Below are 14223 nucleotides of genomic sequence, written 5' to 3'. Positions count from 1 at the left end.
AAGTCAACTGTCTATTTCAGATTAAAGTAACTGAATATTTAACTAGAATTAGTTTTGAGAGTTTTGAGAGCAAAAAGCACTCAAAATGAAGTTGATGAACACAGAAGAATTTTATCACTATTTCAGATGGTTCATTTCTCACCATCTTCATCATTCTCCTCTTCATCTTCATCCTCTGGTAGCTCTGAATTCTCCTTAGGTTTGTTTTCCTCATCTTCTTCCTGCTTCCTTTTCTGCTCCTCTTTTTTCTTTTTTCTCTTTTCTTTTCTTTTCTCTCTTTTAGCTGCAAGAGCCTGCTTTCTGCTCTCCTCTCTTGACTGCAAATAAAGTAGGTATCTCATTTTATCAATAAGGCAGTAATTTAAAATAAATAATGAAATTATACTTTTGTTTATGATACATGGGGTTTCCCATAGATGTCAGTCTTAACATACATTTATAAAAGCAACAAAAGAAGAAATAGATAAGCTGGACATCATCAAAATTAAAAGTTTTTGTGCTTCAAAGGGACCATCAATAAAGTGAAAAGACAACCCATAAAATGGTGAAAAATTTTGCTAATCCGGTAAGGGCCTTGTATCAAGAATTTATAAAGAACTCATAACTCAATAATGAAAAGACAAATAACTCAATTAAAAAATGGGCAAAGGATCTGAATAGACGTTTCTCCAAACAACATATACAAATGGCCAATAAACACATGAAGAGATAGATGCTCAATATCACAAGCCATCAGGGAAAAGCAAAGCAAATCAAATCACAATGAGATACCCACTTCACTGTCACTAGGATGGCTATAATCAAAAAGACAGATAAAACAAATCATGGTGAGGATGTGAAGAAATTGAAGCCTTCATATACTGCTGGTAGGATCATAAAATGGTGCCGCTACCTTGGAAAACAATCTAGAAGTTTCTCAAATGGTTAAACACAGAACTGCCATATGATCTAGCAATTCCATTCCTAGATATATACCCAATGAAAACATATTCATACAAAAACTGGTACACCATGCTTGCTTCAGCACCATATATACTAAAAAAATTGAAATAACACAGAGAAGATTAGCAGGGCTCCTGCATAAGGATGAAACACAAATTCATGAAGCATTCCAAGTTAAAACAAAACAAACAAAAAACCTGTATACCTATGAAATGGAAACAACCTAAATGTCCATCAACTAATAAATGGGTAAACAAAATGTGGTATACCTATATAATGGGATATTATGCAGCAGTAAAAAAAAAAAAAAAATGAAGTACTAATACATGCTACAACATGGATGAACCTTGAAAACATTATGAATTGCCAGAAGCCAGTCACAGAGGACCAAATACTGTCTGATTCCATTTATATGAAATGTCCAGAATTAGGCAAATCCATAGATTTATGTGGCATTTGTTTGACTAAAATGCAGCTATTGCTGGAAAGGGTGTGGAGAAAAGGGAACCCTCTTGCACTGTTGGTGGAAATGTAAATTGATACAGCCACTACGGAGAGCAGTATGGAGGTTCTTTAAAAAACTAAAAATAGAACTACCATACAACCCAGCAATCCCACTACAGGGCATATACCCTGAGAAAACCATAATTCAAAAAGTGTCATGTACCACAATGTTCATTGCAGCTCTATTTACAATAGCCAGGACATGGAATCAACCTAAATGTCCACTGACAGATGAATGGATAAAGAAGGTGTGGCACATATATACAATGGAATATTACTCAGCCATAAAAAGAAATGAAATTGAGTTACTTGTAGTGAGATGGATGGACCTAGAGACTGTAATACAGAGTGAAGTAAGTCAGAAAGAGAAAAACAAATACCATATGCTAACACATATATATGGAATCTAAAAAAAAAAAAAGGTTCTGAAGAACCTAGGGGCAGGACAGGAATAAAGACTCAGACATAGAGAATGGACATGAGGAGGGGGGAGGGGGAAGGGTAAGCTGGGACAAAGTGAGAGAGTGGCATGGACATATATACACTACCAAATGTAAGATAGATAGCTAGTGTGAAGCAGCCACATAGCACAGGGAGATCAGCTCGGTGCTTTGTGTCCACCTAGATGGGTGGATAGGGAGGGTGGGAGGGAGAAGCAAGAGGGAGGAGATATGGGGATATGTGTATATGTATAGCTGATTCACTTTGTTATACAGCAGAAACTAACCCACCACTGTAAAGCAATTATACTCCAATAAAGACGTTAAAAAAAATAAAATAAAATGCAGCTATTATGCTCTTTATGAGGTATTAACAAATTTCACTATGAAAATATCCAAAGGAGGCCATTACAGAAATTACTTTTGTCTTACTTTATAGTTTTGCTTTGGTTAGTACTAGAAAATATTTTTTTTTCAGACAGGGGAACATGGTAATGGTCGCTTCACATCATAATGAAAATTCGAAACAAACAGAAAACACATCAAATTACTCATATTTGTATGGAAATTATCTAAAAAAGGCTCACCATAAGAATTTGTCAATGAAGTCCAGTTGTCCTGGTAATTAAGTAAAGCATTTTCCTCAAAACTATAATTTACCATTCTGAGTCGTAAGTTACTCTTTGACATTTTTATTTATCTAATCAGGCGTCAGCAAACTATGGCCTGAATGTTAAGACTAACTTTTACATTTTAAATGGTTGAAAAAATAAAAAGAAGAATATTTTGTGACATGTGAAAATATTATGAAATTAAAATTTTGATGTCCATAAATAAAGTTCTATTGGAACACATTCATTTAGGCATTGTCTATGGGTGCTTTCGTGCTACAACAGCAGAGTCAAGGAGTTATGACAGAGATCATATGGGCCTACAAAGCCTAAAATATTTACTCTTCAGCATTTTATAGAAAAAGTCTGTTGGGAATTCCCTGGTGGTCCAGTGGTTAGGACTCTGCGCTCTCACTGCCAAGGGCCTGGGTTCAGTCCCTCGTCGGGGAACTAAGATCCCACAAGCCATGAGGCGAAACCAAAAAAGTTTAAAAATTAAAATTAAAAAAATAAAGAATAAAAAAATAAAAAGTCTGTCAACACCCTATGTAAATGAAAAAGGGGCTGAGGATTAAGAGAAAAAATAATTATTAACTGAATATGCAGTTTCATCACTCGGTTGGCATAAGAGCAAAACGGCTGTTTAAGGAATTGCTGACCATATCCCTGGGTAGTTACACAAAAATAAAAATTATAGAACATAGGAGGGACCTTAGTAGTCATCAAACTTCAAACTTCATTTTAAAATGAATATTATTTTTCCCCTTCTGATTTTAACTGTAATCAAGTTTATCATGGAGGTATTAAAATTTATTTAATTTCCTAACGATAAAACTTTAAGGTTTATACCCTTGCCCCTATTATAAGCAATTTAACAGTGAATGTCCTTTTGTATATTCACATCTTTGAGCATTTGTCAAAGTATTTACCTTAGGCTAAATTTCTAGAAGAGGAGTGACTGGAGTAAAGGTATGCACCCTTTTTAATTTAATGCATTTGTCAAATCATCTCCATTAATAGTTATACTAATTTATACCATACATCAAAAATCATACTAGAATGTTAATTTCTCCACACTCTAGCCATCAATATCTATTATCAAACCTTTAAATTTTAAGTTTTCCTAATCTGGTAAAAGAAATTTAAATCACTCTTTCACTGTGCATTTCTTTGTTTATTCATGAAGTTGAGCGTTCTCCATCTATTTATTGAACATTTATATTTCTTCTGTGAATTGCCCATTTGTGTGATCATTTTTCATTCTGGGCAAGTTATCTTTTTCTCAATGTTTTTTTTTTTTTTTTTGGTGACCATTTTTAAAGTCTTTATTGAATTTGTACAATATTGTTTCTGTTTTATATTTTGGTTTTTTGGCTGCGAGGCATGTGGGATTAGAGGCAAAGTCTTAACCACTGAACCACTAGGGAAGTCCCTTTCTCATTGATTTGTAAGCAATTTTTTCTTCTGTTTTTAACTTACAAGTTTTGTGTTTTTTTTTTAAATAAACTAAAAATTGATGTCAAAATTTTCGCGTCTCTCAAAATGATCTTTTTCCTTCCTTTTATCATCAACAAAATATCTTAATGTTAAGCTATCTCCTGCATTCCTATAATAACTCTACTTGATTATGCTATTTATTCTTTTAATATAACTTCTGGGTTCATAACAACACCCTCCTTTTCAAGGTAAGCACACTGAGTGTCAGAAAAGCGACCTTTTTTTTTTTTTAACTTTTTCCATTATACTACCACACATCCTAGGAAACTTAGACACTTACTCTTTAATTAAGGATCTAATAAACCACTTATAGCCCAGATCTTATAATAAACAAAAGATTTCCAATGTTTTAAAAAATTTCTTCCCAGACTAATATTAAAACCACTTAGGCAGTAATGTCATTTGGAAAATTGTGATCTGCTAAAAAACTAATTCCTCACTTACATGGTTAAAAATATTTTTTATGTATAGGTCAGAATCAAAAAATTGATGGTAGTTTGATAATCTATTAATCATTTTTTAAAAAGAGATTTTGTTAAGATTATGGTCATATCAGTGGCAAATTTATTCTACTAGATTTTCAACCATTTCTAATAAGGAAAATTATTTTTCCCACTCACCTTTTCCAGATCAAGTTCCTTTAAAAGAATACTTGCATTCTTATTTGCTTCTGCAGCCTGCTGGTCTTTAGCCTTCACAATTGTCTCAACACACTGGTGACATTTTTTCAACAGTTCCTATAGTGGAAAATGGAATTATATAAATATAGGAACACATAAACAGGCCAATAAAACTTGAGCTGATAAGTATACCAAAGTTCAGGGCTTAAAGCCTCAAATTACTGAATATTCACTAAACCAAATTAAGCTATCCTTTGAGTCTAGTCTTTGATTGAAAAATCAAAATAAGGTACCATTTTCTAAAAAGTTTGTGTTCTTAGAAAATTTTCTAATCAGGCTAATAGTCTAGTAATAAACTTTAGCTGCAGTCACTGTAATTATGGTCCATAATAGGAAAGAAATCTCAAAATAATTTATAAAGAATATTATACCCATTCTTCATTTGCAAATGGGGAAACTAAAGCATAGAAAAATCAGATGATCAGTCTCATAGAGGATGAAAAGAACGGTCTGCTAACATATACTCTGGCATATAATTCCACAAAGAACAAAAATGTGCTTCAACAGCATATTAAACCTACCTTATCTGTGATTGTTGCTATGTATCTCATGCATTCTATATCAGAAGGGAACTGATTGACCTCTTTCACCAAATACTGAACAACTTTTACATGACCCTGTAAGAAGTATAACAAAAAATACACAAAAGAATACTTTGAAAATTGGCCCATATGCTTAAAAACTTAAGGGTAAAAGGTACAGTAACACTTGAGAGTTTACTAAACTTAAAATTGAAATTATGAAAGTAAAAACAGTGTTGAGTTTATAATCAGAAAACGATAAGTACAACATGCTGGGAAATATATGGTGGACCAAACGACATTTCTCCTGAATTTAATCTGCCCACATCCCATTGAAAATAGACAAACTTTAAAAAAAATATATCTCCTAGAATAAATCTATTAGTAAAATAAAAATTGGTGATGTGAAATGAATCTCAATATAAAAGGGAAATTAGTCCAAAAACAAAGAGGATGTTCTAGATTTCAAAGCATTATTTTGGCTCTATCTTACAAAACTAAACGAGGTAGGTTGTCATATTTGAGTTCTATGACTTGAATCTAGGTAAAACACTTTCTAAATGCCATTATCAGGGGCTGGATGATCTGTAATCAATTATAAGTACATCTATTTTAACATAACCAAACTTGCATTGTTTCCCCTCCTACTAAAGTTCGTTTAATCTTCAAGAATTGGTCTGATGGGGGGACTTCCCTGGCAGTCCAGTGGTTAAGACTCCATGCTTCCAATGCAAGGGGCACGGGTTCGATCCCTGGTTGGGGAATTAAGATCCCACACGCCACATGGTGCGGCACAAAAAAAAAAAAAAAAAGAATTAGTCTGATGGTGACAAAAATCAGAAAAGTGGTTGCCTCTGGGGCAGGGAATTAACTGAGAATGGGCATGATGAAACTTTCTAGGATTATGGAAGTATTTTATATCTTTATGAAGTATGGGTTACATAGGTGAATGCATTTATCAAAATTCATGTACCTTAGATTTGTGTTTTTACTATATATAAATTATACCTCAATTAAAAGGAAAGAAAAAAATTGAAAAAAAAGGGAAATATTTAAGATTTTTTTTAAGACTCATAACTTACACTGCTCTCATTCAATAGCTATTTACTGACCATCTAGTATGTGTTAGGCACTGAGCTGAACAACTGGGTATAAACACTGGTGAAAAAGACAGTCATGAATTTCAGCCTTCATAGATCTTGTAGTCTGACTGGGGAGATGGGCATTAAAAAAGTAATACATGTTTGAATGTATAATTACAAAATGAGATAAGGAAAATAACAGTGAACTATAAAAGAGAACAAGAGAAACTTTTCAGATTGGGATTTAGAAAAGGACTTTCTGAGAAGTGATTTTTAAGGATGAGTAGATATTAAAGGATGAAGAGAAGTGAGCCAGGTGAAGAGTAAGGGAAAGAACATTTCAGGAAAAGAAAACCAGTGAGCAAAGGCCCTCAGGAATTTAAAAATTTAGTGCATTCTAGGCCAGTGGCTGAACTGTAGTGACCAAAGGGGAAGGGGAATAGAAATGATTGGTTTGAGGCTAGCATGAGCCATATCATGCAGGGCTTTGTAAGCCACGTTAAGTAGTTTACATTTTATCACAATTGCAATGGGAAAGCTTTGTAAAATAGAGCAGATAAGTAAGCCTTAATATATACAGGAGGTATAATAAATTTTTATGAGAGTCCACTTGTTTTTGTTCTTTAGGTAGAGAAAACATTCATCTACATATAATATCTGTCCTTAAATCTCACGTTTTATGTACAAAAACATAACAAAACTAGTCAAGACACCAAGTGATTTAAGAACCAAGTTGCTTATAGGGAACTACCATATAGCTCTTAGATTTGGCCACAAAGAAAGTGGAAAGACAGCAAAGGTTTGTATATAGGAACAGAGTCAATTCCTCAAGACCAATTTATCTTTCTCACATGATTTCAACTTAAAATTTAGTAGTTTTAAACAAATTCTACCCTTTTTCCCCACATTAAGTTACCTTGCGAAATGCTGACATAAGAGGTGTGATTTTCCGGTTATCTGCTGCATCCACGTCAGCACCTGCTTGCACTAGCAACTGCACCACATCAAAATGACCACCATTGGATGCCAACCAAAGTGGTGTGTTTCCCTTCTTGTTACGAACATCAATATGGGCTCCCCTATAAAAATCAAATAATGTTAATATGGTTTGTTTCCTATGGGAAGAGGCTGACTTTTTCTATTTTTCTCTAATTTGTCTTTCATCTTTTATAAAACAGCAAACAAATAATCTGTTCTTTAAAATGTCAATAAAGTAAAACAATTTTATTAACTGTAAAGGCTCTGAAATGTGAAAGGGATCACAGAAATTCTATAAATAAATATAAAATTTACCCACCTATTAATCAGGAGCTCACAAAATTTGTAGTGACCTTTGTCCGCTGCTATTGTTAAAGCAGTATCTCTTGAGGAAGGCACAGGGGGGGCATTGACATCTGCTCCTTTATCTAGGAGAACTCTTCCAACCTCTGCATATCCTCCAGAAGCAGCTTCCATCAAGGGGGTAAGACCAGTCTGTTTAAACCAAAAAACTATGTGAGTAAATTATATTAATTTCTTTAAGGGACTGAAACAATTGACTTATATGTGTATTCTATTTCTGATTTTCTCTCACAAGAGAGCTAAGCAACATTCACTCTTAAGCTTTACTAAACAGCAAGTGAAAATTGTTAGGTTCAGTTAGACATGCTAGAATGATTTCTCTTATACTACCCTCATGCTAGAAAAATAAACAATTTCATAACATCTCTACTGTTATAAATTTACATGAGACAATAACTGCTCTGCACAACAAACAGAAATATTAAAACGAATAAAAAGAAAATTAAATATGGCACAATGTTCAATGGGAAAACTTTGTTTAGAATATACTCTATCTTGTTTAGAATATACTCTATCTGAAAAGGCAGTCTGCTAAATAACCCAGGATAAATTCCTTAAATGCTACTCAAACTTGGGTAAAATAGATTAAAATATCATTTTATAAATTTTATGCATGTGTCTTTGCTCATTAGTCTCCAACATTTCACCAGAAGACTTTTCCTACTGGTATCATTACCAAAATAATATGGCTTTCTTTAGGACTTCTAATATATAAATGGGTCACACTGAATACTTGTAATACAAAAAGTAATCTGTCGTGGTCAGATTAGGTTTTAGTTGTCTTAATTGTATAATCTATGCAGCAATTTTTTTTTTAATAGTCATGCTTTTATTTATTTATGGCTGTATTGGGTCTTTTTTGTTTTTTGCTTTTTTTTTTTTAACAAACTTATTTATTTATTTTTGGCTGTGTTGGGTCTTCGTTGCTGCACACGGGCTTTCTCTAGTTGCGGCCAGCGGGGGCTACTCTTTGTTGCGGTGTGCAGGCTTCTCACTGCGGTGGCTTCTCTTGTTGCGGAGCACCGACTCTAGGTGCGTGGGCTTCAGTAGTTGCAGCACACAGGCTCAGTAGTTGTGGCTTGTGGGCTCTAGAGCACAGGCTCAGTAGTTGTGGCGCACATGTGGGATCTTCCCAGACCAGGGCTTGAACCCGTGTTCCCTGCATTGGCAGGTGGATTCTTAACCACTGCACCACCAGGGAAGTCCTTGCATTGGGTCTTTGTTGCTGTGTGGGCTTTCTCTAGTTGTGGCGAGTGGGGGCTACTCTCTGTTGTGGTGTGAAGGCTTCTCATTGTGGTGGCTTCTCTTGTTGTGGAGCACGGGCTCTAGGCATGTGGGCTTCAGTAGTTCTGGTGCACGGCCTTGGTAGTTGTGGTGCGTGGGCTCAGTAGTTGTGGTGCACAGGCTTAGTTGCTCTGCGGCATGTGGGATCTTCCTGGACCAGGGATCCAACCCGTGTCCCCTGCATTGGCAGGTGGATTCTTAACCACTGAGCCACCAGGGAAGTCCCTGCAGCAATTTTTTTGATTGGAGTTTTTACCAATGGTAAGTACATGCCTCATTAAAGGAGTTCTTTAAAAATCTACATTAAAGGACTATACAAAATAATTCTACTACAAACATATCTTACTACAGAAGAATTTACTACATTCAAAAGTTGCAAACTGGAGGATTAATAAAAAGCCACTCAAGGCTGAAGGTGGAAAAAAGTACTGATTCTATTTTTCTTCACTGTCTTTAATAAAAGTCATGAATGGTGATAGTCTGCCACTGACCAATGGTCAGTGACACATTGTTTACAACTATTCTTCAGTTCTGCATTGGGGCATCAGTTTTAACTTATGATAATTTAAAATAGTACATTCAATTTAAGTTGCTCTTTCTATTAAAAATATATCTGAAGTAGATGACAAGTTATAAAATGCTTACCTTTGCCCTATGTTCAACATTGGCTTTTCGGTCCAGAAGCAAACTCACTACTTCTGCTCGTCCTTGGAAACAGGCCAAGGTGAGAGCTGTGTTCCGATTGGTCTCTATTTGGGCATTAATGTCTGAACCCATATCAAGTAGCAGTTTCACTGCAGGAACATGTCCATTCATTGCAGCCAACATCAGGGGAGATATACCTAGTTTACTCCCAGTCCTAAGGGGGGAAATGTGCTTAGAAAATTAAAATAATATGTTGCCTATTGCTTTCTTAAAAAGCATAGAGAACATAAAAAATGAAAAAGCTTCAGTAAGAAGAAAGGTTTCTAACTCCAATGAATAGATTTTATTTGTTTAGACTAATAATTAGAAATAGGAAAATCTCACAATTTAAAACATAATCCCTATTCAGAGGCCATAAATTTCCAACTATATATAACAGTGTTTTCTGAAATGAAACCTCTTTAAAAACAGCAACGTTAGCTGAAATAAGCTTTGATTACTTATAAGCACATTATAGGAATAATTGTTGGCCTTGCAACTTTAGTACTATCTTAATTAAAAATGGTATCTGTCTAAATATTTAGGGGAAAACACTTAATTCCAAGGTAATAATTTACTAATCATGAGTAATAAAATAAACAGGTGATAGATACCTTGAATTAATTTCTGCCCCAGCATTAAGCAGAATCTTAATGATATTAACATATCCTCCAGATGCAGCTAGACTCAGTGGTGTATAATCAGACACATTCCTATGTTCTTTATTTGCACCCCGAGCCAGCAGCAAGTCTACTACCTACAAAGTAAAATATGAACAGAGAAATCTAGTTTACACCAAGGGTCCATCTTATAATGAAGGAAGCACAAAGAAATGGGACCTATAACTTCCTTGTCTAAATACTTAACATTTTAATTAGACCCTAAATATTCAAATATCAGCACTACAGAAATGAAGTCAATTTCATATCAAGGAATTCAGAGCTATGAAATTCCAATTATACTGAAATAACAAGTTGTTACTGTTTCTATTCCTCAATTATTGAGTGATAAATTTGCATTTCATGTGTTAGGACTGTGCTCTATTGAATCCCAATAAACGTAAGGATGATGAGAATTTTTATTTTGCCTGAAAGGCAAGAAACATTCTTTAAAAGGGTATTTACTATTCTCATTAAATTTAATATATAGAACATGTCAAAACACATGCAAGTTTTATTCATGTAGCTAAATTACTAAGCATATGCATATTTAAAATACAAGTAAAATGTTTACGAAATGAAAATTAACATTAACATACTTCCTGACGTCCACCAGAACATGCCAATGAAAGCGGAGTATCCTTAGTTCGTTCAGATTGTGCTTCTATGTCTCCACCTTTATCCAAAAGGATTTCAACAACTCCAACATGTCCTGCTGTTGCTGCCAGGATTAGTGGTGTGAAACCTAAATCAGAAAATAAAAATCTCAGTCAAATTTGTGTTTTTTAACATATTAAGGCACTGTTTTTAATTCTCTATTATTTTAGTAGGAAAAGGTCTTTAGGGCAGATACTTATAATCATTTAACATAAAACTGCTTTAAACCCTAATTTGTTAGTGACAAAACCCCATAAACACCTGATAAAAAGAAAATGCTAAGTCAAACAAAACTATTAAAGTTTATATTCATAATAAACTTTGATACCTCTGCATGCTCTACTTTTAGATTAAGGAGAAAGCTAAACACAACTTGCTTCCTTGATGATCTAAAGTCTAATTTTTGAATTTTTGAAGAATAATTTGGCTCTGAAGATTAACAAATCCAGATATTCTTAATTGAAATATGTGAACCCATTTTTTCACTGAATAGTCTAGGAACCACTTATTGATAGTAAAAAATGAATTGTTTTCTGATATAATTACTCTCCAACTTTCTCACTAACATTTCTTACCTTTTTTGTCTCTGTGTTCAATTTTAGCATCTCGTGCTATGAGTACAGATACAAGTTCTTCATGGCCACCTGCACAAGCTAGTGTTAATGCTGTGTCATGGTTGCTCTCAGTCTAGGAAAAGGAAAAAAAAACTTAGATTTTTTTCTGTTTACAATGGGGTTATTGATTGAAGAGCAAATAATATTTATTTTCACAATTAATGTACAAAGAATCTTTTCCTTTCCAAAGAAAATCAGAATGTGCAAAATAAATTTAAATAAAGCAGTCTAGGGACTTCCCTGGTGCTCCACTGGTTAAGAATCCACCTTCCAATGCAGGAGACAAGGGTTCAATCCCTGGTCGGGGAATTAAGATCCCACATGCCGCAGGGCAACTAAGCCTGCATGCCGCAACTACTGAGCCCTTGCGCTCTAGAGCCCATGGGCCACAACAAAGAGAGCCCACATGCCACAACTACTGAGCCTGGGCACTCTGGAGCCCACGCGCCACAGCTAGAGAAGCCCATACGCCACAATGAAAGATCCCGCATGCCACAACGAAGACCCCGTATGCTGCAACTAAGACCCGACACAGCCAAATAAATTAAATAAATAAATAAATAAATAAATAAAGCAGTCTACTCACATGTGCATCGATGTCAACTGAAGGATACACAGGAGGCACAGACTGGGAAGCCACATTGCTTGGAGACTGTGAACAGGGCTCAGGTGTAAGACATTCTGCCGTCTGAGAGGAACTGTTTGAACCAGTGGGCACTCTGCTACTCACAGCTGAAAAACAATATTCATATTGCTGAATTCTACTTGAAAGAGTAATGACATTTGTGTACAGAAAAACACAGAAAACGGAAAGTTCTATAGCAGTAATATAATGTAGTAGTTAAATCACAAGCTTGAGTCAGATGGACATATGTTTGAATCCCAGTTCTACCAATGACTTTCTGATCTTGGGCAAGTAATTTAATGTCTCTGAACCTCAATTTCCTTATGTGTAAAATGGGATGATAATTACAGTACCTCCATTGTAAGGTTGTTGGGAAAACCCCTTGAGATAATGAAGTAAAATATTGAGCATCGTACCTGATATTTAGTGCATATACAACAAATGGTAGCCTTTAATATTGTCAATAGGGAGAAAATAGTTTCCAATAAAAAAAAAAAGGAATTTTATATCTTAGTTTGTAAAAGGCAATTAGATAAAAACATCCTGAGGACAATGCATTAAAAAAAAAGAAGGAAAAAAGAAAAAAGAAGCAGACAAAGCAGAAAAAGGGGAAGAACAAGTTAGAATATTTCTCACATAAACAGCAGAGAGTATGTGTTTTTAAAATTCAATATTTACTCTGAAAATTTGCTAAAATGAATCAATGTCTGAAAATCAAACTATTTTAAAAATGAACATTGGAACTTTTATTTGGGACCTCAAAATGTGGTGTTTGAAACTGAATTAAAGGAAATTATATCTTTATGTTTCTGCATATTTCTTTTCTTACATGAGATGGAGTTTGCCCCGTGAAGGGGGAAATAGGATCTATCTCAGAGGGATGTTGTGAATTATCCATGAGAAATGTGCAAAAAGTATTTAACACAAGTGTTTGGTATGGTAAGTGCCTAATATATGTAATTATCAGGTATTTTATAGGATTTTCAGCACTATTAATCACTGCATTGAAAACTAAAAACATTATAGTTCACTCGAGAGAAAAAACTCAGAAAAAACATATAATCATTAATAATACAGAAAAAGACAACAAAGTTTCAGTGATGGCAATAACCTCCTCTTACCCACACTAAAAGTCAATCAAAAACACACAGGTCTTAAAGAAAAATGTAAGCATTTCAAGGATTGGAGAATGCTTTCTCTCTAGAATTTTGATATGACTGGATCCCAATCAAGGATACTGATCACAAGTATGAAAGATAAGTGTAGTATGCTAATAGTACTACACTATTATTATAGTACTACACTATATTTAATAGTATGCTTTAAATAATAGCAAATTTTAAGATGTTCAGATATGTTTCTACATGAGCTGTCCCTCCCCCCTCGCAACAAATATATATAAAATCACATCTTGATAATATGAATTTCTACAGCTTCTGTCACCACATAAATATACATAATTTAACTATATGGTTACAAATAAAAATGATTATTATAAATATTTCTTTTGCCTGTAAGAACATGCACAATGAAAACAAAGCTTTAAAAATTTTTGTCATTGAATGAATTAAAAGCAGATAGTATTTTGTTATGCCTCCTCAAAACAGCTGATATGTTTGGAAACAGTTCCAGAAACAAGACACTAAACATTGATATATGGCACCTTTGTAATAGTAAGATTTTAACAGTAGTCGTATAATTATCAACATATATCTTACTAAAGAATTACTTTTCTATCATTAAATTTGTTTATTCATGTTATCTCTTTCTGTTATTATGAAAAACAGATATTCAAAAAATTTAAAATAGTTGACTAGAGTGCTATGCCAGAATGTGACGTTATAAAAGACTTTTTTACAGAGTTGGTTTTTAAAAAATACTTTTGTACATTTAACAGCTGTTACCAAAAATGTATTGTCACATTGATTGTACATTTTTGTACAACAGTATCCTCAAGACATTTTTTCCTCCCTGCAATAATGACAATCAGAAACATTCCACAGAAGTGACTTTAATAGGATTAATTACATATGAAAAGTTCTAAAGATAAAACTAGAAAGTAGCAAAGATTTTTAAAGTACA

General features: G+C 34.0%; 1 protein-coding gene across 5 annotated transcripts in view; it reads right to left on the bottom strand.

The window, feature by feature from the left end:
* The window catches only part of LOC309622637 (ankyrin repeat and KH domain-containing protein 1), a gene marked incomplete at its 3' end in the record, with an annotated part of 115657 nt that overhangs the window by 15426 nt on the left and 86008 nt on the right, over positions 1-14223 (bottom strand). For all 5 annotated transcript variants that reach the window (XM_082378610.1, XM_082378611.1, XM_082378612.1 and 2 more), the window contains 10 exons: positions 12103-12248; positions 11478-11589; positions 10845-10990; positions 10201-10343; positions 9548-9761; positions 7575-7750; positions 7194-7356; positions 5196-5291; positions 4615-4731; positions 143-317 (listed from right to left, as the gene is read on the bottom strand). In XM_082378610.1, the coding sequence (XP_082234736.1) occupies positions 143-317; positions 4615-4731; positions 5196-5291; positions 7194-7356; positions 7575-7750; positions 9548-9761; positions 10201-10343; positions 10845-10990; positions 11478-11589; positions 12103-12248 (1488 nt within the window). The remainder of the gene's footprint in view (positions 1-142; positions 318-4614; positions 4732-5195; positions 5292-7193; positions 7357-7574; positions 7751-9547; positions 9762-10200; positions 10344-10844; positions 10991-11477; positions 11590-12102; positions 12249-14223) is intronic.

Source organism: Balaenoptera borealis (genome assembly GCF_965194805.1).
Source record: "Balaenoptera borealis genome assembly, chromosome: 2".
In the NCBI taxonomy this organism is placed as follows: domain Eukaryota; kingdom Metazoa; phylum Chordata; class Mammalia; order Artiodactyla; family Balaenopteridae; genus Balaenoptera; species Balaenoptera borealis.
Note: the sequence above shows the minus strand (reverse complement) of the source record. Positions and strands in the feature narration are given on the sequence as shown.